The sequence below is a fragment of the Bombus pyrosoma genome, linkage group LG13 (assembly GCF_014825855.1).
Source record: "Bombus pyrosoma isolate SC7728 linkage group LG13, ASM1482585v1, whole genome shotgun sequence".
Classification (NCBI taxonomy): Eukaryota; Metazoa; Arthropoda; class Insecta; order Hymenoptera; family Apidae; genus Bombus; species Bombus pyrosoma.
This window is the reverse complement of record NC_057782.1, coordinates 5524840-5549860: the sequence shown is the minus strand read 5'-3', so window position 1 is coordinate 5549860 and position 25021 is coordinate 5524840. Positions and strand designations below refer to the sequence as shown.

General features: G+C 37.1%; 2 protein-coding genes across 12 annotated transcripts; one reads left to right on the top strand and one right to left on the bottom strand.

The window, feature by feature from the left end:
- Positions 1 to 8766: 8766 nt before the first annotated feature.
- LOC122574097 (secretory carrier-associated membrane protein 5A) lies at positions 8767 to 24211 on the bottom strand. 11 transcript variants are annotated; one of them, XR_006318901.1, is made up of 10 exons: positions 23998 to 24211; positions 23257 to 23526; positions 23110 to 23173; positions 22899 to 23027; positions 22668 to 22824; positions 22497 to 22598; positions 22293 to 22419; positions 21685 to 21884; positions 21342 to 21375; positions 16860 to 17235 (listed from the first exon to the last, which is right to left on the bottom strand). XR_006318901.1 is itself a non-coding variant. In XM_043741250.1 (9 exons), the coding sequence occupies exons 1-8, from the start codon at positions 24052 to 24054 to the stop codon at positions 21720 to 21722; spliced, it is 1071 nt and encodes a 356-aa protein (XP_043597185.1). In that variant the 5' UTR covers positions 24055 to 24211; the 3' UTR covers positions 8767 to 13607; positions 21685 to 21719. The 11 variants fall into 11 exon arrangements, 7 of the variants coding, with proteins under 7 accessions (XP_043597185.1, XP_043597184.1, XP_043597180.1 ...); XR_006318900.1 differs by lacking the exon at positions 16860 to 17235 and adding an exon at positions 20321 to 20717; XM_043741250.1 differs by lacking the exons at positions 16860 to 17235; positions 21342 to 21375 and adding an exon at positions 8767 to 13607.
- Positions 17249 to 20554, top strand: LOC122574096 (DNA helicase MCM9-like). Its single transcript, XM_043741243.1, has 12 exons — positions 17249 to 17627; positions 17687 to 17828; positions 17908 to 18069; positions 18140 to 18265; positions 18339 to 18445; positions 18527 to 18740; positions 18841 to 18916; positions 18986 to 19143; positions 19225 to 19604; positions 19675 to 19884; positions 19951 to 20105; positions 20208 to 20554. Exons 1-12 carry the CDS (start codon positions 17533 to 17535, stop codon positions 20258 to 20260), a joined length of 1878 nt encoding a protein of 625 aa, XP_043597178.1. The 5' UTR covers positions 17249 to 17532; the 3' UTR covers positions 20261 to 20554.
- Positions 24212 to 25021: the final 810 nt, after the last annotated feature.

The following is a 25021-nucleotide window of genomic DNA, read 5'->3' as shown; positions in this document are numbered from 1 at the left end:
TATAATAATTTATGTTGAACTATTGAAATTTAGAGTATAATTTCAATTTGTATTTTATATTCTCCGTGTGAGAGATTGGCAATGAAATTATATTAAATGAAAGATTTAAAAATTAAGTGATCTAACCCTAAATTGTTATAGTTCGCAATGGGCCCATTGATACCAATTAAGAGGTGAATTGGAAAGAAAAAATTGTATGGAAATATTGACAGGGAAACTGAATAGATTAAAAGTATGGAAATGTTGGTGTTCATGGTGCAAACATTAAATTAAGCTCCGGATTGACATAGAACCCATTTATAGAACGCCCACGCAGCTGCCAGTCGCGCGCGGACTGCACAAAACCTCCCGAAATACAGTCGTGAGCCGGAGCAATGTTTGTTCCTCCGGTACGACATAAAACAAGCCGCGTGCTTTCAATTTAGGATTCCTAACGAATTACCTGTCTCTTGTGCGCGAGTACGGAAGAAGATGTTAGCGAGAATAGTCTTGGGAAGTTGAAAGTGGTCCAGAAAGTGTTTTACAAGTAGGTGACATCGAACCTCCACTTTAAACATCTTACTTTGAGTGAAAACCTAAATGCAACCTATTACAATATTTATGGATTTCTATTAAAACACCAGAATCAACCACACGACGTCGAAATCAAGATAAAAGCTCAGGAATTTATTTTGGGGCTCGTCCGTCAGCTTAGTTTATAGATCAACGGAACGAAACCTAATTCAGGGAAGATACATCAATTTTATTGGTTTCATTTTAATGTATATTCTGTGCAGTTATTTATGCCAGCTATTAATTACAGAATAATGCAAATTTGAGGTTTCTTTTATCTAAAAAATGATTTTTATGAACTTGGTCAATTATGTAAAGTGATTCATATACTTTGCATATTATACATGTTCTACAAAGTTCTATATTTAAATTCCCCATAAATACACGAGTATCCGTAGTCTACTTATGAATTATTAAACACATTCTAACAATCAGTTTCTAAGAAGAATCAAGCACAATTAACCACAATACCCTATATGTTGTATTCCCACATTCTTTAGAAAGAAAAGCAAACGAATCCCATCGGACAACAGAATTCGAACCCCGTGCGAAAATCAGGAAAGCGTAGCCGAAAGCACGATCGATTTCGCGATGATCGGAACGTCATCTTCCATTCTTTTCTACGTTCTTTCGAAGCGTTGTTCGCTTGAAAATTACACGCGACGAGATCCTCTGCCCCGTTCCGGGCGAGAGCTCTGCTCGTTGGCGTGTACACCACCTTGAATCCCTGTGTTCTATTCACATTTCACATCCGTTTGCATTCCACACGTGCGATCAGAACCACAGACAGACTGATCCACGTTGGGCACCACGGTCCGGACACGATACCAGGCAAGTTCCACGTTGCCTGGATGCCTGGATGGTCGAAGAAAGAACGTGCAAGCGGAGGACGAAGACGGGACACGTGTGCCGGCGTACGTGTGAACGTGCGGGGTGGAGCGTGGCGAGATATTATGCAGATAAAATATTCATGGTTATCGGGGCTCGCGATCGGGCACGCCTTTATTTTTCGAGATGAATAGAAATGGTGCCATCCCTCCACGACCCGTGGGACACAAATTCTTTGCCCACCGATGACGATGAGGGTGAGAAAGAAGGTAGAAGAGAGAAAAGGGAGAATGAGATCGATGGACGGTATCGTGGAGACGGTGTAATTGCAAAATAATATCGATAACGTGTATTTATTGCTTTGGATCGTCGAAGAAAGATAACAGCGATAGAAACGATTCAACACTCTGCTTTTTTCACGGTTTCTTGGTTTTAACTTGGCTATCCGGTACTGGCTGATATAATGATAATGCAGAAGATAATTCAAAGTTTGTGTCAGACACGTGATAAAAACGTATATGGTGAAAACGGCCGAGTAACATGTACAAGCATGAGGTGATTCGTTACGAAGAAATAGGATTGTAATTCATGAAGTTATATAAGGATAAGGTTTTATCTTAATGCAGTTCCTTTAGAAAAACTTGAAATTATACGCGCTTTATAGTATAAATTTGAATGCTCTTACACGTTAAGTGCCTTCTATATAAAGTATTAAGTTAAACGATATTTCTTCGTATCTCTTAACAATTACTTCACTTTTTCTAGTGTTAAAGCAGATATAATAACTAGACTGTAGATGTTTATACGTTCATGAGAAATTTAAGTATACTCTACTTAAATGTCATTTATTTCATTGTGTTCATAAAAGTATCGATTTGCACAGACATTCGCAATTTCATAACAACTACCCTGAGACTTGTTCCGGTAGAGGATCGAAAACTATCGTTGTATAAAAACACACTGACTTCAAACGTTTCTTTAATTTCGTTTCGAATTGCCTGAACAACCTAATAAAAATAGATCAACGAAGGTGATAGATACGTTATCGAAAATCGTTACCATCGTTTCTAAAACCGTGGACCGCGTTACTCTCTATTATACGGAGCAACATCGTTTTCTAATATCCGATTGTTGTACGTACAGCATCGACGAAGGCAATTTAATCTTGAAAAGGAAACAGCCTTTACCCGTGCTCGTTCGAATATTTTCCTGAGCGATCCGGAAACGGACTTCGCAGAACGTAACGAGCAAGCTTGCCAGGAATTCGAGTCTGAAAGTGGCATCGTTAAATCGTAACCAGCGCATTCACCGCGCAATTTTCATTCGTTCGATTCTTTTGCGTGACACCATTAACCGACATGCGTTTCCCAAGCGAATTCGTACCTCAGTGCCTGCCCATCCATCTGTCCATTCGGTACGATTTCGATGTCGGATTATTTTCCAATGATGAGAGTCAGTTGATGAATATTTCATCATTGATGAAATCACGCGTTTATTAAGTATAACGTACGGAAAATAACGTAAGCTGTATCTTTATAATATATGTGTTATGCATAGTTTTTATCGTTCATTGTACTGTACATTATACTGTTACAATGTAATTGTTACGACATTTACGATAATACAATTATTACAACTAGATGGATTTTTTTATCTCGTATCTTCTGCGTACGTGGCGTGAACATTAGCGTGACAAAACTGCAGAACAACACGAGATTAATTATTCATTGCATGGCAATATATGATCATGCTGGATATAAACGACGTAGAAGTTTTACAGCAATGGCGCTATGTGATTCGGCAACTTTATATTTCCAATAGCGAAATTGCACTCTTATGTCCATTGGGTCAACAGAAATATAGAGCTACGGAATAATGGCGAAAGTAATGTTCCATTGATTTGTCTGCATCGACCCTTATATATTTTAATATTATATACTCTTAATGCATTAAGAATATAATTTTACCAAATGATTTTCCGCCAGCCAAATGAAACTAACGACTAATACCGAGTATTGAAATTCTCTTAAGAAAGGAGTTTTCCTCCGTCTTCCTCCAACTATAGAATAATATCGGAAACGACGGTTGGCCAGATCTGGTCGGCGAGTTAAGCGCAAGTTTCAGCGCGGAAAAACAACGATTGATTTCAGTAGACTGCCCTAAAAGGAAGTTTCGTTGGTTACGACGACATTAACGAGCGACAAAGATTGCCGGTGGCACCGCTTGGTACGCAGTATCGAAGGAGGAAACTTTTCCTTTCTTAGATCAGATCGAATGCTTAGCCAGCTCATCAGAAAATCCGGCCAACTATCGAGGCTTGCAGTGAAAAAAATAAGCTTTTGCAATCGACCTGGTACTCTAAACTTCAAACGTATTCTCTTTAAGAATCGAGAGAAGATACTGTATAAATAACCAAAACAGTGAAATATAAAATTGAAGATATTGGAATGGAAGAACGTAGAAACGTGTAATCGAAGTTTATAATCAGAGTCGGGAGGTTGAAATTGTAAAATTCGTAGGATGAAGTAGCGTAATTGGCGAAGCAAATGAGCGGTCGTAAAAGAATGTTTGAAACTGTGGGCTCCGGCGGGAGATGATTAGCTGGATTTAACGATATTCCGTTGAATTTAATTGGCATTTTTGTACGTTAGACCAGCTCCCATCGAAACGATCCCCCAAGATTTGATTAAAGTCCTAATTTGCGTGGCCGGATATTAACTCGGCCGTGAAATATAAGTTTGCCGGATTAATTATCAACGGCTCGGAACTCATTATGGAACTATTGAAATTTTCATCAGAGTACAACTTCTATATTTTCCCGGGCGCAATAATCCTTCGCACTCGAAATTGAATTAAATGCACTTTTCACCGGGCAGCCGATGGATTACGGTTGCAAACGAACACAGACGACACCGAATCGACGCCGCACACATAAAATGTACAGTGACCGGCGGGAACACAGGCGCGTGTCGATCTGAAATTTATCTCGTTGCAGAAGTAATCCATGGATATTGGCGGAAGCCGGTACACGACGCGTTTTGAATTCTCCTATTTTTTTTGTCCTTTTTTATTCCCAAACCCGGGAAAAATTGTGTTCTTGTCAAAGTCACGAGGCAGCTAGGAAAGACAAAGAAACCAGATAAGAATTCAATCAGCTTCGATGTTGTCCGCGTGTTCGACGTCCGTCAAATTAAATTCAATTAATTCCGTCCAAGTTAGTTACGCAGCCAACCTAAAAATTTCAGCCGCCACGGACCCTGTAATTAAGTCTGCTGTCTGGAAATAATTGGCTGTATAATTAGGTGACCGACAGACAGGGTGTGTAAATAATTAGGTACCACACAGAATTTGGTAGAGGAGAAAGTAAATAATTCTCACGGCCGCCGTTGTCTGGACGAGCACAAAGAACCTACTGAGCAATTAAAACGCAACGTACGATCAAGTTGTCGCGTTAATAGCTGCGTTTATAATTTAATAAATGTTCACAGGCTATTTTGTGGTGTAAATTGCTCTCTGTCGCTGTCTCTGTATATCCGTCTCTCTTAATTTCTCTCTCGATTAAATTGAATCACAATTAACCGAACTAAATCAGGGTAATAAGATCCTCGGCGATGTCGGGAAAATTTCACGAACATAGAAAATAGCCGGTGGTAAATAGAGAGGGTTGAACCCGCAGGTCGATCCATGTCCCGATAAGACGAAAATGAAAAACGAGACACGGAACAGAGGGACTATTATGTCTGCCATGTGGAACACTCGTCTTGACGAATTCTATTCGCGAGCCTTCACGCAGATAATATCACGTATGCCAGTCCGTGCGTTAATCACGTAATGGTGGGAGACACTTGAAAGCTTCTACAATTTGCAGGTCGTCGGTATAATAATGGAGAAGAGATGTAGAACGCGAGGAGAACTTCAACTGCTCTCCCTGCGGTTCCTAGTTTATCTCTCTTTCTCTCTGTCTCTTTCCTCTCGGCGTCTCCTCTGCTTCTATTTATAATCCTATTCTCTTTATAAGCGCACAAGTGCGAAACGGTCTCGCGTGGCTCCAAATTAGACTCGTTATCACGATATAATTAGTACGGGTGCACGGTACCGGCACAAAATTTGGCGAACCTCGATACAACAATATTCCACCGACCATGTAGCCATATATATTTTTCGTCCATCGTTATAGAAACTGCAATTTGTCACAATTTCCGGTATCCAAAAAATTGTACTAGCTGATAATCTTTCGACGAACGGGATTATCTCTGCGGATAGATGATTCATCTTCATGACAGTTCTTTCGCTTCGATAGACTCTCAACGAAGATGCTCTCCAAGGTGACAAACGTAGCTGTTTTAGGAAATTCGTAATTTCTATGGAATACGTAGTGACTTCAGTGTTTCAAAGATAACAGGATACAAATGTGTCTTTCTTTTAAAATTCGTGGCCTCTATGGGATACGTAGCGTATTTCCCAAAGAAATTCTAATTCTAAGGCGATGGTTTCTTTCAAAATCGCGCATTCCATATGACAGATAGTGATTCTAAACCTTTCTCCAACGGTGTATATTCGTCGATCTTCTCACCTATTCCTCCCCTCAACGTCTATGAAGTCGTCTACAAAGCTTCGCACTACTCCGGTCATCGGCGACTTGTAGCGTGGCAATGACAGCGTACGCGACACGGTTGAAATTCGACATTTCCTCAGGAAATCCAGGAACAACTGGGCCGAAAATCGCTGGGTTAAAGGGTTAATGGGCTTAACCGGAGGACCCAGTGGTCCTAGGTGTGAGCTTGCCCACGAGAAATGCGCGATGCTGATTACAACGTCCAGGGTGGTCGTGTTAAACAGAGGCTGACTTAGAGACACAACGACGCCGGTGCCCGCCGGTGTAATCCTTTGATTACAGCGTGTTTCGAGAGTCGGCTGAATCACGAGGAAGCGCGTAAGGTGATATTCCTGAATGGCACGGCCGGAAGCCGAAACCGGGCCGCATAAAGGAGGATATACAACGGGGGCGAGTCGCTGGTGGTTCACAAGCGTGCGGGCGCTCGCGCCCGCACGCACATACACATAGTCGTCTGACGAACTGATGCAGGATACACGGGAACGAACCAGCATAGCGCATCCGGTGTACTCTGGTAATGAAATACAGTAACATTATATCCGCGATATTCATCCGCGACGTGGTGTGCGGTTTGTCATTACATAGGCGAACGTGTGTGTTTGGCACACCACTGTCGACGGAGGAATACGTGTTCAAGGGTATCGCGTGGCATCTGGATTAATCAGAAGAAGCCTTGGAACGATGATCGTTAAAAGGAGAACTCACAGCCAGGAAATTTTGAAAGCTGCGTGCATTTCGCGAGTACATCCGGGACCACCCACGGGCTAGCCATTTTATAGCGGTATCGTTGATTGAGTGAAACATATGGTGGAAATCGTTGATTTGGTGAATCATGGTATGGTAGTGCTTGACTCACTGTCACGGTCATGGGTTATAATCTTATGTAGACCGTTGTAGAGAAAGGTACAATGGCTCGCGAGAGTATTTAGAGTTTTCTACTTACCGTAGAAAGCTTTTGTGTGTACATCTGGATGTGGAATATTTTGGAACTGCATTACGTAGATTTGAAGATATGACAGGTGATCAATTCACGATGTTTTGTAAGGAACTAGTAATATTACTTTAGTTATGTAGATTTAACACAAATATAGAAGTTATAAACCGTCTGATTATTCGATTGTTATCTACAATTCTCGAATTTGTATGTTTCAATCTTACTGTTGTTTCATCAAGCAAAGAGACATTTAACGTTTCAGACATTAACGTAACTTTTCCTCGAACGTAAATAATTGCTCAATGATAAGAAAGCATAATTGTTTCGATAATGATCAAAAAGAATGCTGGAGAATTAACATAAAATTGTAAAATCTATATTGTCTATATAATCATATAGTCTGTGCAACCTACAACTTGTAATTTGTCAATTCCAGTAAATTATGGTATTGTATTATACAAGAGGGAGCGGACCGATAGTCAACATGCCACTGTTGTAATTGATGTTTCACGTTTAAGTCGAATATATGAGTTTCCCCTAGGGACTCGAAAGGTAGATCGTATTCTGGAATTTCGTGTTAGGTGGTCCGGACGTAACTAGGATGAGGTATCGTTACAGGTAGTAGTCGTTAGAATTTCTTCGTGAAATCACCGTTTTGTAATTGCGTAGTAGCGCCGTATCGAAAGAACTTTTATGACGCCCATTACATTTTTCTTCCTTTTCTTTATTCGATAGATACAAGAGAAAAAGAATGAATAGGCTTAGCCGAATGCATCGTGGTACAACTTTCGAACAATATCCACTTGCACGCAAGCGGCGGGCCATACGGAAGCGCCATAAAGCTAATGATCCCTAAGTGATCCGTACCACGACGACATGATGATTGTTGTGTTAGGGAGGATGGGATTACAACCGAATAGAATGGAACGAGATGGAACATCCCATCATTATCCAATGATCTACGTCTCTTTAGTGACATGCATGCCACACCTCTTTGCATGTAGCTGTCAGAAACTATACGATTTCTCCCCGATCGACCGACTACGATGAAACGAATCCAAATTTACTAATCTTGTTTCGAATTATATTTTTCCCCGATGCAAAATCCCCGATGAGCTCATCGATTTTTCCAATGTCCAATGTGTACAACATGGACAATATCGCGTATGGTATATTTTTTCCCTCGCCATAAGCAAACTGTTTGAGAATGCAATTATAATTTAACCGTAATATCCAATATCCGCCTTTCGCATTTCATCACACGGTTTTACGTTATCGTCCGCCGCTTGTCTCAAAGGAATTTCATGTTTCTTGAATATAACGATCCAAAGACGAATCCAAACTGGATGCTCGCTTTCCCAGGCGGTTCCAATGCCGTATCAGTATGTTTGCCGTCTAAGTCACTGTACACCGCAAGATTGTGCTTGGCTATTCATCAGGCTCTATATCCGGTGTATAGGATAGCCACCTGTATCTCGCTAAACAGGATTTACACCGTTATAGATCATCAAGTGCGTGATCGAATGACCCTTACACGCCTGTATTCTACGAAAGAAACAATTAGCATCGGCACGATGATTGGACGGCTTAGGTATGTGGTTAGAGAGAGATAAATCATGTGGAAATTGTTTGGGATAAATTAGAAATTATATTTTGGGCTTGGCAGTTGGTTTGGCTAGTGTTCGTGGAGATTGTAGACGTCAACGCTGGAACCATCGATCTATCTTATTCGACAAAAAAATATTGAAACTATGAAATCGACGTGTGTTGCCTGTAATTCATAACTTGTCGCTTTATTAACATCATTAGTAGATAAATTATTAAATAAAAAAAGATCGATTTGTAAAAGTTGTTTAATGTAAATTCACCTTAACTAACAAAGAGGAAATGAGAAATTAAACAGCCGTATTTACGAAATGTGGAAATTTTCACAACGGAATTGAAGTTTCCGCATTGTTATTTATCCGCGTTTCCGCCGGAAAAGAAATATTATCAATACGTACAAAACATAATAAATTATTACGCCGTATTTCGTTGCCTCGTTGGACATCCATACAAATTTCGACGCCGCGATCGCGGATGCTCTTTGTCGCGCGAATCGGCAAATTACATAGATTGGATTGTTATCGAGCATCGACAAACTTCATCACGATGATCGTTGCGTCGTTTTAAGCGTAATACCGCATTTACGGCCGGCGTTAATCTCGCGAGGATCGTTCGATTGGAAAAAGCCGCCTCCCAATCGCTATTATTCCCTTCTCTCCCCTCTCTTGTTCATCGAATCACCGGATAAGAACATAACGATCCTCCCACTCGGAGGTTACATTCAAACACGGGATCCTCTCGACGTATACGTCCGGAAGGGAGAAAGAAACTACAAGAGAAGAAGGGAAGATGAGGTCTCGAGAGAAAAGGATCGAACGTTGAAACTCTCCCTTTCTCTTGTCTCCTTAACAATGAAACACCGTTTTCAATTGCGTCGTCGAGGACGAACAAAGAATTGCTCATTACGTAACGAGGTATCGATCCGTTTAACGATCACCATCCTCTGTTAGGATGTTCAGTTTGAAATCTCGGCTCGTGGTTATATATCTCTGCCGCGATGTCAGAAATATAAATGTCAAGGAAACGCCGCGAGATAGAAGGCCGGTCGGCTTAAAAGCGATGTCACAAAGCGAACGCCGATCAACAACGTGTTGCAGAGTCACTGTACAGCCATAACTCATGATCCCAGGCGACTTTGGTTGCCCGGAGTCATCGGCTTCGCGAGAAGAATCGCTCGACCCCCTGCGGATAATTTATGGGGTGCAACCCTGCTTCGATAGCTGGCTTGTTCAATTTTTAAACGGCCGCCACACCGACATTATATACGGTTTCAGCGAGCACCAATCGGCCTAGATTTTTCAGCTGACGCGAAACATCGCGAATAGAGGATTCGTTGGAAGGCGAAAGAGATAAGAGATCTGTCTTACGGCCATGAATTGTGCACATCATTTTTTTACGATCGTTTCACTTCGACAGGGGTAAGATATATGAGCGGAGACAGAATTTCGTAATTAGATCTATTATGGAAGTTATAGCGATAGTTTATTCGAGATTGTAAAAAGAACACGATGTTAAATTCTGGAAAAAGGCAATAACCGTAAAATAGTATAAAACTGGTAAATTGCTCTTTTTTTCTTTTTATCCGAAAAATAATATTGCATTTGAATTTCATACAGTATTCTCTGTAACACTTATTCCGTACGATTTTATTTCCAACCGATTGGAATGTGTTTTTGGTAGAGACTATATCTTAAATTTACCTTAAAATCTATTTTATTTATGGTTATCTTCTTTCGGTGAATGAACTCATGGAAGTAATTGTATACCTATTCTCATTCTAATTCAACAGAGAAGTATATATCTACTAAAAAAAGTGAATAACATTTTCCTGTCTTTAAATAAAACATAGAGAACATAGTGAGCAATAAAAGCAATTTTCTACAAATTGATTGCCACAAATTGATTGCTCTACAACCATCTCCACTTACTATCTTTCACCAGAGTAATATCCCGGTCCATTTGAAAAGTGTTCGAAAATTGACAGGCTAATTGACAGACGACCGTCGTAAAAATTCTGAAGAAAGAAAGGAAAATCGATAGATGCATTAATAACGAAAGACAGCCAATTGAATTATTATAGCAGGCGACAAATGTACAACAGGGAGTTCAGAGGGATCTCTTTAAGAGGGTTTCAGTCTAAAATATATCGCGCCGAGTCTTGGGCGGGAAATTTAGAAGGGAGCAGTTTAATATACTGTGTCGTCTGCGTGCTCAAAATGGAAATTTATTCTCATTCTAACGATGCCGCGTAGCAGGAAATATTGTTCATCGTTTCGAAGCATTATGTACCGTTAAAGGTGAACGTCTATTTTTCATACCAGCGGCTAGAATCTACGTTCAGCGTGACAGGGACAAAGCAAGATGGATGAAAATGAAGTTCTCCTACTGAATTTACATCTTCCACGGATAACGATATACATACGTTACGTGGTCATCGCGTGTCCTTCTTTCCCATAACGAAGATACGATCGCGTTTAGCATACTTTTTTCATAAACCTTCGTTACAAGTCTCTCTACCATAATTGTCTTCGATGTGTATAGTCCCCTCTATGAATCTCTCCTGTTAATAGCTCATCAAAATTTGATTGCGGGAGGCATGGTCCTTCGCTAGAAGAAAAACCAAATAAGGATGCCCCCGCGTATAAATATTTCATCGACTCGTATTAAGTCGCTTTGACCGCGAACATACGAAGGTTAGTGGCTTGTTTGAACCACGCATAAATCAACCTCTCCTCTCCTGGGTGAATGTTGCGCTAACAACGGTTTGCTCTCGTAAATTGAGAAATGGTTAAGAGGGGAAAGAAACGAGCATTCCTGGCGTGGAGCAAAATCAACCGGGATAATATCATTGTTACGAAATCAAATAATGATTTATGAACCGACCCGGGTATCTTTCTTCGAAAACACCAGCCTACGGTTTTTGGGGAGTTGTCCTAAATTCTAAATGGAAATCGAGCGTAGAGAACAACTTTTAGAACTTTCTATCATGAGGAATTTTCTATCGTACGCTTAATGATTTCGATACTCGATATTAGATGTTATTAGGAGAAAAGAGGCTGGAAATAAATAGTTCAAAATTAGGATTTATTTGAGAAAATGAGAGAAAAAATGTATTGGATATAATGTTGTATTTGTTCAAACATTATTCGTAACCATCGCTAATGGCATCTGCCAAGCGCTTTCGAACCCAACTACGACGTCAGCCTATAAAACGCTGTCTTATATCTTTATTACCCCGTCTAAAGAACCCCTGCTACGCTGTGGCTCACGTTCGACAGCTCGTGTAGATATTTCGGCAATTTATGTAGAAGCTGGGGAGGTCTGGAAGAAGGGAAGTCTACACGATCGAGTAGTTCGTTCATGGCCATACTTAATGCCTTTATTTATAGCCATTATGATAAACTAGAACGACTCATGTAGCTTACCACCCTCTTTGCGAACGGTTCATTATGTCAGACGTAAAAGAATTAGGTAATGATACTTGAAACGCTACAAAAAGTGACATAATTTTTCGCAAACGCTATACATCGTCGATAATAAATGAATAGACACTAGAGTTACGAAGATTCTTTGCTTTTTCAATTACTAAACATATGCATAAATTTTATTGACATTTATTCAGATAGAAACATGATTAAGCATCGTATAATCTCGATTGGCATAATATCAATTAACGAAACGATCTATTTTTGGAAGATCAATTAATGAACTCTCGTAAGAAAAACTGGTAAAAACAAGGATAGAAACTTTCCTATTTAAAAACACTAGTAATGAATTAGTCAGGCAATTAAACAACAACAAGACAATTTTTTAAATTATTTGTATCCTTGCAACTTCAGTTTGTTTGATAACGTTCTTAGTTTCTTTATTTTCATTTCCATGTATCTACAGTACATTAGTATAAAAGTTAAATGTTCATGGAGGACTAGATTCCCGAGTAGCTACACAAAACTAAAAAAAGCAACATGAAATGACGCGATGACCCTCTCCAGTGTATGTACTATAACAAACGACTCGGTCGAGCCGGTAAAAAGATCTCGTTAAAAGGATTGTAACGAGAGTTCCGGAACGGTGGTGAACACCTTGTACATGGAAGTCCATTACAGCCTGGAAACCACCCCTCCGCAATTGCTAGTTCGCCAGTTCGGCCAGTCGGTGCCGATAAAAAGCGCGCCTCCGCTCCGGAAGGAAGATCGCCCGTGAACGCTTTCATTGGACGAAATCGTGGTCATTGTCGTGGACATTAACCCGATTTCGTTGGCCGTCACTCGGCTAGACAAGGGTGGTTCGAAAGAGAAAGAAAGAGGAACCAGAAGGAACGACCAGGATCGTCAATACGATCTCTGACTAATAAAAGAAAAAAGGAAGAGAGAACGATCTTTCCACCGAGTGACTTCGACGATCCAACTAGCTAGATCAACGCTATCGATACGATGTATGAAGCTCGTGTATTACCTAGGGCAAAAGGCGTTAATAGTGAAAAACGAATGAAGGCAGAGAGAGAGAGAGAGAGAGAAAAGGAAGAAGAGGATAAAAAAGAAGAGGTTGAAAAGTCAAAAGTGGTGTGGGAGGGCCTTTATACCAATGTGAAGGAATCCTGCGAATTGGGGCTATTGAGTACGGTGGCATTGGACGAACGTAATGCACAGCCAACTAGTATATGCCTTTCACGAGCGGTCACACCAAAAGACTCGTTCAGGACTACCCAACCCTTTATCGTTATTGCACGTCCACCAGCAAGGGGTGATTATAGCGGAGCGCTGAAGGGGCTGGCTGGTGAGTTAGCCGCGTGTTTCCTGGCCGTTCGTCATTTTTAGTGGTCGGCACTCGTTCGCTCAGGTATTAAATTATATTTCACGAGGGTGATTAACGGTCCTGGGATGTATTATTAAACCGTAGGACCTCATACGACGTGGAATCCTTGCTGGACAAGATGGCACCAACCCCTCTCAGCTTCTCTTCGACGTTCTCTTTTTCTCGGATGTTGTCTCTTAGACGATCCCCTTTCTTGCCTCCTCTTACGCTCTACTCGGAAAATGCTTTTTATTCTCCGATAGTGTGCTCGCGAAATTACTAAAAAAAAAAAAAGCTGGATGAACCAGCGGATTAAGAATCAAGAAAAAATTGCGATTAAACGCATATGATGTTTATAAACGATTTGGAATATTTGATTCGTCCTTTCCTCGCTAGAGAAATATAATTACGTATATTGCACTCGGACATTAGCCGTCGTTGCTCAAACACCTTTGAAAATGATTCTTCATCTACGTTATGCGTCCTTTACCGATTTAACGGAAGGCCTGTCGCGAATGAAACGGTGACTCTTGAATGAATTAAATGAAATTTTACTGATTAAAGATCAGGCTCGACGAGGAACGTGCTCCCTCTTTAAATTATTTCCCGCGACGCAAAACGTGCCGTGTACCGTTTATTTCTGAAGTTATACACACAATTATGAATTCACATGTCCCGGCTGGTTCGAATTTCAGAGGTTTTTGAATAATTAGCAGCTCATTCGGCGTACGTTCATTGCGTTTAAATAGTAAAACGTACTTGTTAAAGGGGCGACAGAAATTCCATAAAGCGCACGATACTCGTAGCTTCACTCTAACTACTGCATCCTGTAAAATCTTAAACATTGCGCGTCAATGTTCAGAAGTGTCCTCCACTTTACTCGCTGAAACGTATTTCTTTTTTTTAACTACCTCGATCGCAATTCGCATTTTATCACGATATACGTGTCCCATTCATAAGTATTAAGACACTTGCTGGAAATGAGATAAACCTGAAAAATTGTTAGAAAACTATTAAAAATCTTTAGAAGTTATTGTCTCGTTCGAAATTTTAGAGAAACTCATATAGATTCAATATAATACCCAATAAAAGCGTGATCAATTATGTATAATGAAATATAATGCTTCTATTTAATATATGCAATATTTTGATCAGTTTTATCATTCGTATTATTAAAATTTTAATTCGATCAAAATTAATTTAATTTAATATAATATAATTTAATGCTTATATCAGAGGCTTTTATTTTGCATGAATAGAAAACTCTGAACGACTAATCATTTTAATGGTAGTTTCCATTAATTATATAGCATTTTATTGACCAGTAAATATCCTAACATTTAGAAATCGGAGTGTATGTGCATATCGTGATTGTTACTTATGGAAAAATTAAAGTACACCGATATGACGAGTTTCAGTAGCATGTTCCTGTCGCCACTACCAAACACACACAACTTGCAGTAATTTCACCTGGAAACCTTCCACGGTTGCCTGCCGGTGACAACTTACATAGAATCGCACCCGCAGGAAATGCGGTGTACACACACGATCCTGTCGTCCACAATTTACACTTGTCCGAAATATTGACAAGGGAAATTTTACGTTTCGCAATATTTTCACCGGAAAAATTCGCAACTCTAACCAGACCGTACGCATCTAGGGAAAAATATTAATTCTAGTTTACTAAGAAACATGTGAAAAATGGAATTTGGTGACGTAGTTTATAGCGAAGAATATTTTATTTAGAAATTAGAATGTGCGAAAGAGAAGTGCATGGCCAATCTAGGTCTTTGATGCTGAGATATATTGCGTAGATCGCAACTCAATCAATTTTTCATGCAAACCAAAAACCAAATTCCGTTTGATCAAAATTCAAACAGTGCAAGACCGCTTCTTGAGAATAATCCTCAAGGTTCCCAGAGGATATCCTATCTCGAAACTCCGCCTAGAACTTGACACTTCTGACATCCACACATACATAAGAAAACTGACACGCAACACGTTCAAACGGAATGACAGCCCTTTAATCAAATGACATTAGGAATTACAATCTGCGCGAAATCCCTCAAAAGACGAACATAGCGTGTCTCGTTTCCTTAAATGAACCACTAGATTAAAATTATTTTCAACGTATCTCATTTATTTTAATTTTGATGTCGAAATATTTTTGTAATCCCCATCTCTTCAATCTTCAAAACACGGTATAATAAAAATTCCGAGATATATTTTTTAAATAGTATCAATTATACAATAGACGGTAAGTTTGGAACGTGTGAGTACAGGTGAATATTCAACTATAGCAAAGGATAATTCGAAGATTCGCGGGGAGTTATTCTATTTCCAGACGAGGGAAATTTTGATCGTGCACCGGTTAATTATACACAGGAACGTGTACAAACGTACATTTGTTACGCATACGGCTACTCTAATTGCATCGATTACTATCCTCGGCGACTGAATCGAACGAGTAATTTATAACTTAGAAAGAGGTCGTAAAGAGAGTAGTTACTAATGATATCGATATCAGACATTATGTGCTTAACCTGCGCTCTACTATTTGAAATATGATGGACGAACGACCTCCGTTTCAGATAAAGCAGCTCGTGTTTAGAGGATGTTTAGAGAACTTCCATGATTAAAGTTATTTACAATTTTCTTCAAAGCTAAATAAAATCTCTAGAAAATATGATTCGTAAATTTCAACAAGGAATAAAGAACGATTCAAAGTTGTTTTAAAAAAGGAATGAACATTGTGTACGTTCTTTCTCGATACGATAAAAAAAGAAAGGACACTTTTTACTTCCATAGGAACATATTTTATTTACAAGATTATACTTCTGTTTTAAACGCGCGATTAATGGAACGTCGAGGGTTTCCCGATGAAAGGTAGACACCGAAAAGGTTTTCACTGTTGCGGGACAAGTTTTACCGCAGGGTTCCGCGCGAAACCACAGGAACAGAATTACGAGATGGGTAGGAAGACGCGAAAATCGATTAATGGTTGAACTGCCATTGCGGTTTTACGACAAGAAATCGATATAGCTCCTTTATTAAATTGGCGCAAAGGATGAAAGAATTCAATGAACATAAAATTTTAGACGTTAGAATCACGGCTTTCGTAATTTTCGTAATTTTCAAAACAATTCAAACTTCGTATACTGTATCTCACAGAACAGGATGGATATTGTTCATATTTAATCTCCATCAAAAATATAATTTATTGTTAGTACTATTTTACACTTAAATGATCAGAAAAAGATATGGCACAAGGGACAAAATCTTTAATTTGAGGAAATTTTGGATAAAGTTAAACTCCAATAGAAAATTCTATACACTACTAAACATTAAATTTCTTATACTATATTAGAAAAAATATAATCTACGAACGTGCTACGAATGACAAAACCTTTGATTCAAAGGAATTGTAGATACAATTGAAGTTTAATAAAGAATTTTGTATACTTGTTAGAAATTGAAAATTTATAGAGGATGGTTGGTCGTGTGGTAGTTTAATGACGAGATAACTCGATATTGAAACCGTAAAATATATTTTAAAATAATTATAAATACAGAGACGACCGTAGATTGCTCGATACTGATCGTTAAAAAGATGTTCGCTAAGACGCTTGGTACTGACTGATTCGCTAAAGACTGTGTGTTGATCGCTAATAAAGTCGCTCGAGACTGAGACTGAAAAAACTGGTCACCTTACGATCGTGTTCCTTTATTTATACTGGTCGAGGAGGTACCGGTAAATTTCCATTCACCTTTGTTAGACGATTACACGTAGCGGCGACATTGTTTTGCCCGGAGTTGGTTTATTATTACATTATATATATCCTAACGATATTGGTATTCCGAGGCAAAACAATAGCGTGGCTCGAATAGTCCTCTGGCTCATGTGCCGCTACATATTTAAAAAGGAATATGCTTGTAAGATCTTTTCACTGAAGGTTCTACTTTATTTAATTAAATGATTAGTATTATTAAGAGAAACGCTAGCTAATTATATTAGTATTTACTATGCTATAGTAGTATGGAGACAGTATACATTAAAAACAGAATAAAAGCACGTGTTGAGTGGAGAACACGTGACAAACAGTTTCGGCGGGAAGTCAATAGCGCAGTAATAGCACGTGTGTAGCGTGAGTAAAACATGGTGTTTCTAACCTCAACTTCTATATTCCACAAATAAACGTTTAAAATGTTAGAAGAGTATTTATTAAAACATCACCTAGTGGAACTCGAAGAGATTTTAGATAATGCAGATCCTAACTGCTACTACTCTATCTACATAAAGTGGGTATTTTACAATTGCATTTACTCTTCGTATAATACGAAGGATACTTTCCTTGCAGCTTCGTATCGCTATTCGAGGATAATGCGGATGTAGCACAGAAAATTTTACGACATCCTAGATATTACTTACCATTCTGTGACGAATCAGCAGTGACGGTACAAGAAGAAATAGCAAAAGCAGAACAAATTATTAAAAAAAAGGTAATAATGACCACTATATTAATTTTATTAAAATTTTAGTATTTTTAATCTATTATTTTAAGAATATATTTGAGAATAGGTTCGTATTAGAGTCACTGCCGTGCCAGTCACACTGGACCAAGGACAAATTGGCCAATTAGTTTCAACAAGTGGCATCATTGTTAGGATCTCCCAGCCAACAATATTAAAATCTGTACAAAGAATGAATTGCAAAAAATGCAAACATGTTACTTTTATTAAAGTTAGTTGAATGTACTATATACATTTTGTAACATTTGTTAGATGGTAATATAAATGCTATCTACTTCTAGTATGAATGGGAGAGACAGGCTTTTGAAGATATTACAGACTGTGAAGCATGTCATGCGTCAAAGCTCACAGTCCTGCCTGGTTTTGAGCTAGAGGATTCCTCAGATTACCAGGAAATAGGAGTCCAAGTATATTATCACTTTAATTTTATAGTTATCTCTTGCCGTGTTTATATCATTAACTTTTAATCCTCTTGATCAGGAAAAGGGTAAAATAGACTCAAATAGATCTTTGACGGAGGAACTGAGAATTATCTTGCTGGATGATTTAGTTGATAGATGTAGGCCAGGAGATCATGTTGAGATTAGGTGAATAAATTGGTTACCATTTATATATGTTATAAATGAAAACTACTCCTTTTAATTATATGTCATGCACTTCTTTCCTAGTGGTGTTGTGATAAGAATATGGGGTCCCTTAGAGGTCGGTGAACGTTTAGAAGCAACAACTATGATGCTAGCGAATAGCATTGTAGTACGACGCAAGATATCCGAGACCTCTTCTTCGCAAGAGATGAGAGACGTTTTTAAGCGTTATTGGGAAAAGCATAGCGATAATCCTTTGCTTGGTAGAGACAATATTATCACATCTATTTGTCCACAGGTATCGATTTATTTACAATATAAATGAACAAGAAAAAGAAAAGAATAATAGAATAGAAAATAAATATATATGGCACCATTTATATAAAAATTAATTCAAGCTCTATGGCATGTATACTGCAAAATTGGCGCTAGCTGTAGTTTTAGCTGGTGGCGTGCCAAAGTGTAACGAAAGCGGTAATTATGCATCACTTTTGTTTTTATTATCTCCTTAACATAAAGTACAATCACATTAAACGAAACAAGGAACACGTGTACGAGGAGAACCTCATCTTCTTTTGGTCGGTGACCCTGGAACTGGAAAATCCCAATTGCTTCGAGCAGCATCTCGTTTGGCTATAAGATCGGTTCTTACGACCGGTGTTGGATCGACTGCAGCTGGTCTCACAGCAACTGCTGTCAGAGTTAGTTAATATACATTATATCTTCTATTTTTAACAATTAATATCCATATCATTTTCTTCGTACACGCGTACATGTTACAGGATTCAGAGGGTTGGCATCTAGAAGCTGGAGCCCTAGTGTTAGCCGATGGAGGAGTCTGCTGCGTAGATGAGTTCACAACCATGAGTTCAGCAGACAGGACATCCGTTCACGAGGCTATGGAACAGCAAACGATATCAATCGCCAAAGCTGGGTTAGTTAGCACGTTAAACTCAAGATGTTCAGTGATCGCAGCCATTAATCCAGTTGGAGGTCAGTTTACCGATGATGAAGAATGGGAAACGAATTTAGGTGATCCTCTTTTATCTCGTTTCGATTTAATCTTGCTTTTGAAAGACAATAGGAATGCAGGATGGGACCGGTTGACGTCCGACCACATTCTGAAGGCTGCTTACGAAAAGAAAGAGAACACTATTCAAACGTAATAAAAATTTATGCAGTCGATACTTTTGTTATATACTAAATTATTAATTCGAGTGAATGTTTCACAGAGACTCGAAAAATCACATAGAACTTTTAAATACCGAAGACTTATGGAAAGAGGATACATTGCGAAAATACTTGGCTTACGTGCATTCTTTACAACCGAAACTAACAAAAGAAGCGGAAATGGTACTTCGAGCGACTTATCTTTATCACAGATCTCATCCAGATAGGAGGGAAGAAAGAACAACAGTTCGACTTTTGGACAGTCTTATTAGGTAACAAGAGACAAGACATTTAAAGCATTTTTTGTTTTAAACATTCAGCGTAACAATTTTCTTCAGACTAGCCGAAGGACACGCTAGATTGATGTACAGATCGGATATAGAAATTATGGATGCTATATTCGTAGCGAAATTAGTCGGAACAGGATCTACGAATGAAATAAATCTTGGTTGTCCATTTCCAATAGATCCAATTGCAACGTATCGATCTGAAGGTGCGTTTGTATTTTTATAATGTATACTTTGTTTGTTGAAGTGAGAGATAAGCTTATCTAATCATGGATTAAAATCGATGATTTATAATTCCGGAATTTTAGGTAAAATATTGTTGAGGACTATTGGTTTACAGAATCTGGAAAATTTATTATAAATATTTATTATATTAAATGGACAAATTTCTGTGCTAATCATTGGTGTGAAAGAGATCTCCTTTTTTATGAGCAAACTAAATTTTTATTTGTCACTTTTTTTTTCTTTGCTTCTTACATAAGTAAATGTACCAGCGCGTATTTATAAAATTTAAATAACATTTCTTTCTTACTTTTCTCTTTTTATACAAAACGAAGTATTCTATTGATCATTGTTATACAATGAAGGTATGTAATAATTATTGCAATCAATTTAAACAGCGTTATATATGTAAAAATATATTTAAAGAGCACAATATCTCTGTTTGATTAAAGTCTCAGTACATAACAAAGATCCTTCAATCACTCCTTTCCTATATTTTCGAACATTTTTTACTTGATATAAACTTTCCAGTTCATTGAGACATTTAGATTACACCCAATTAAGTAACAGCAACGATATAAACCAATTTTCGTACTCTACAAATAATTTATCGATAATTAATAAATAATTAAACAATATGTAAAAGTAATATTCGTTTTCTTTTCAAAATATCCATTATGTATATATATTTATATATATAATATTTATATGTATATATAGTTTAAACTTTACAAAGTTATAGAATATTTTAAGGATCTAAGTAACAAGTACTTAATTTAAAGAAAGGCCATATAATGTATATTACACGATTTAAGGAATGTGTAGGACGTTATTAACGGCAGACAAAAGGATGGTTGCCTTATATTCCCCTACCATCGGTAGTTAAATTAACGTTCCGTAAAACAAGAAATTGAATTCTATACTCGTGGATACAACATATTTTCATGTTAAATTAAATTATTTTGATTTTCAACACAATCGACGCTTTCCATTTATATAAAGCCGCACATGATTACAACATCATGATTAAAATGCCACTAAAATACAAAAGCTAGTAAATATGTTCATGTATATAGAAGCAATAATATAAGAATTAGTGATATGATTATTATTAGCTCGTTTCTTTACTAGATGATAAATTATTTTGTGACTCATTTTCAATCAATACAAACAAAAAGGATATACACATCATATATGTTTTAAATAATACACATACATACCCACATGATAATTGTGTTAATCCGATTTAAAATACTGTTATGGGGAATAAAGAAATACATAAATCGTTAAACACTTGCCAGGAGTAAACTTGTGATTATTCATTTGAGATCTTTCGATAAACGATACGAATCAATCATTTTTCGGAGAAAACGTGCATGAATAAAACTTCGAACGTAAGAAAAAAAGAAAAATGATTTTATGAGTGAGTAATATAATTTTCTTGTTTTCAATGTAAGAATAGAATCTTCTATGGAACATTATAATTTCGAGTCCCGAGTAATGCACATTATTAAGATGATCTACACATACGATTTTACTGAGTAGTAAAACGTCAGAGAGTACCTGAAGAATAAATCCTGGAGTGTTGTGAAATCGCTTTAATAGCGTGGTTGATTAGCAGCATTAGCCATTTGGGCGCGGACAGCAGTGGCGGCGACGTTACTTGCCGCATTTTGCACGTGTTCATTGCGCAAGAAAGTTGTGGCGAATTCTTGTTGTGCTTTCGAAACGCTCGCATCCGACGAGCGATATATGCGATGAATCTATAGATCATATTTTTTCATATTTTACTATTTGAAGACCATAAGTTAAAAATATGATAAGGACAGAAGACGATTTTCTTTTTTGATATGTTATCAATTCGATATCAAAAATGGCTTTGCGTCTGATTTTGTACTCTCTTGAATATTTAAAAAACATTTATAACGTCAGTTATGTAAGTCAATATTAGTGAAATTAAACTAGCATAACAACTAAATTAATATTATTTGTAGATTTATCATAACATCGTAAATTTATTCCTTTTCCAACTGTTATATTTTGAAATACTGTTTAATCACTATATTAAATAAATATTAAGAAATCAACAAAACTGGACTTATCATATTTTTCTTCTATGTTCTCCATTTGCAAAAATTATTCTTCAAAGCTAAAGAAATTTGACACTATACCTTAGTTAATAATAGCAGATCTCCGCATGCAGCAAGTACGAAACAAAGAGCAATAAGGAGCAGTAAAAAGCCAAGGAATATTCCTTTAGCTGTGTTGTCGAACATCGTGATAGCAAGTATAATACCGCTGTGATAATAAAATGATTGAAACATTAACATATTATCTCTAGAATAAATCTGTATCTTTGGGAATTAAAATATTACCAAGTTCCGGAGCCAGGAATGCCTATGGCCTGAATCCCTGTGACGATTAATTGAAAGAAGAAGACGAAGAAAAATACCATGAAGTTAAAGGAGCTATCGTTTCTAAAAGAGGAAAAATATATTGAATAATAACACTAATACTGAGATATTGATGTATGATCGATTACATACTTGAAAGCCTTGTATGCTGGTCTGAACCAGCATAAAAACGAGAACGGAGTAAAAAGTATTAAATACAATATTCCAAGACCAAATGTTGAAAATGCTCCGGTACATAACAGTAGAATAAATCCGCCAATAACGTTTAGAATTAAAATACAGCCATGAACTGTAATTTGAAATTATTTGTTATTTACTATACTATTTTATTCATTAACATTAGATGCAATACATTAAACTTACACATCCATAAACGGTATAGTTGTCTGACTACCTTCTGAAAATCTGTATGAATTTCCACATCGATATCTTGATGGAAGCAAGGTTGGCAGCAGCATTTGTCAGGTAGAGGTGGCCAATTGTTCCTTTTTGCTTCGAAAATCAAGTATTTTCAATTGTTAAACAATAACAAAGGAAATATATTAAACATTGACTCATTATATTTTTGACTCACGATAGTATGGTGTATTCCTTATGTCTTCTTCTGTTCCTGGTTTCCATCCTGGCTCTGATCTTTGCTAAAATTTCATAATTTTTCAAGACAAACTTAACACAATATTAAAATTCATTACAAAATATTATAAAATGAAATTTCACATACATTTACATCTGAAGTAGGGGATAATGTGCTTCCAAGTGATGTATTTACTGTTTGTTGTGGAGTACGGGCATAATTAGTTGCAGGAGGTTCTTGATTTGAAGTCTGTAGTGTAGCTGGTTGCTGTGTAGCTCCAATACCTCCATAGATGGGAGGATTTGAAGCACCTCTGACTTGTGCAGTTCCTTGTGAACCTTGTTCCGCAAAAGGATTATAATCTTCTAAACCCCTATTAGCTGGAGTAGAAGATACAGCCCTCCTTATCGCAGGATCCTATTTAAAAAAGTAATTGATTGTTAACTGCTTCTTTTATATCGCAGTCAACCTTCACAAAGAAAGTTAAATATACTAACACTTAAAGAATGTGTATTTATAGAGGATGTCTATATATAGAGTCAACAGCAATTCAAAGAATTCCTTTATGGAATACATGTCTCTTTCATAATAAATTTGAAGCAGTAATTTTTTATTTACAAAACAATAAAAAATAATAATAATAGTATATATATAATAATCTGGGTATCATACTTAACATACATAATAAAACACGACTAAAAAATAAGGCATACAAATATCAAATAATTAAGATACTAATATCAAGACATAATAAAAGTCTTCGCCTACAGTCTTGGCAAAAAATAATAATAATTCGATAAAACAAGTTTATTTCGATTTGACAGTTTTACAGGCAATATTGAAGAAGATAGTGCGTGCTTCGTGTCTAGCCGCTAATGAAATACTCACTGAAAATGGATCATTGATATTCGGTTCCCCAAAAGGATTTTCATCAAAGCCGGACATCTTAGCCACTGCTCACTGAGGCGTACTCCAATGCACCGTCAAAAATTAATAAGACCTTAATACACTCAAAATATTCTTATCTAAACTTGTCTATACTTGATGATCCATTGCGTTGCGGTTACCTATGGTATCGCCGGTACTTTAGCCATGTAGCATACTACAGATAAAGCAACTCCTGCCACGTCTATCGCAAACATGTTATGAACGATTCACACGCCATTTCGAAACATTATATCTAGTTTCCAAGACTTTAGTAGCATAATTATTTAACACCAATAACAATCATAGAGTTAGAATAATTTCTTCAGCGTAATACATATGCATCTTGTCTTTGAATTTGCATAACATTTCTAGTTATTTATTTTAATCCTTTAAAACAAAAAATTCACACAACAGAATGAACAGTTCTCTGCTATATGAGGAACTTAGGCATTGAAGAGGACGACCGTGTCAGCAGTATATATTGTGATTCATAACGAAATCGAAATATATATATACATGTATATTAATTAATGTAAATTTAATTTAATTTGAATAACATTAAATCACTTAAGAAAAATGAACTAAAAAATGTTTTAACTGGGTATTATATTCATGCAAACGTACAATAATCGATATTATTATTCAAGCAACTATATACAAGAACTATATAATATCAATCATATAATAGCAACAATATAATAACAACTATATCAAACAACTATATAAGCCGATTATTTCAGTACATTTTTTCAATTTATATCCTCAAAACCAATAGATCTCGAAAAATGTCTCGAACTTATTAATTGTACAACGTCGCAAAGCCAACAGGTAAGTATATAAAAGGTAACTATCTACATAAACACAGAAATTTAAAAGAACTTTTACAAAACATTCACCTGTTTACAGCATGGTGATACAAAAAAAAAAATAAGATACGCTTAAGTATATAAAGTAAGTATACAAGGTAAGTCGATAAGCTAAATAT

Coding starts and splice junctions, on each gene's coding strand:
- LOC122574097 (XM_043741250.1), bottom strand. CDS start 24,054: ATGTCCGGCTTTGATGAAAATCCTTTTGGGGAACCGAATATCAATGAT. Junction 23,527..23,997: donor ATATCAATGATCCATTTTCA/GTGAGTATTTCA, acceptor TTTTTTAAATAG/GATCCTGCGATAAGGAGGGC. Junction 22,825..22,898: donor ACTATACCGTTTATGGATGT/GTAAGTTTAATG, acceptor TTCAAATTACAG/TTCATGGCTGTATTTTAATT.
- LOC122574096 (XM_043741243.1), top strand. CDS start 17,533: ATGTTAGAAGAGTATTTATTAAAACATCACCTAGTGGAACTCGAAGAG. Junction 17,829..17,907: donor AACAAATTATTAAAAAAAAG/GTAATAATGACC, acceptor ATTTGAGAATAG/GTTCGTATTAGAGTCACTGC. Junction 19,605..19,674: donor AAAGAGAACACTATTCAAAC/GTAATAAAAATT, acceptor AATGTTTCACAG/AGACTCGAAAAATCACATAG.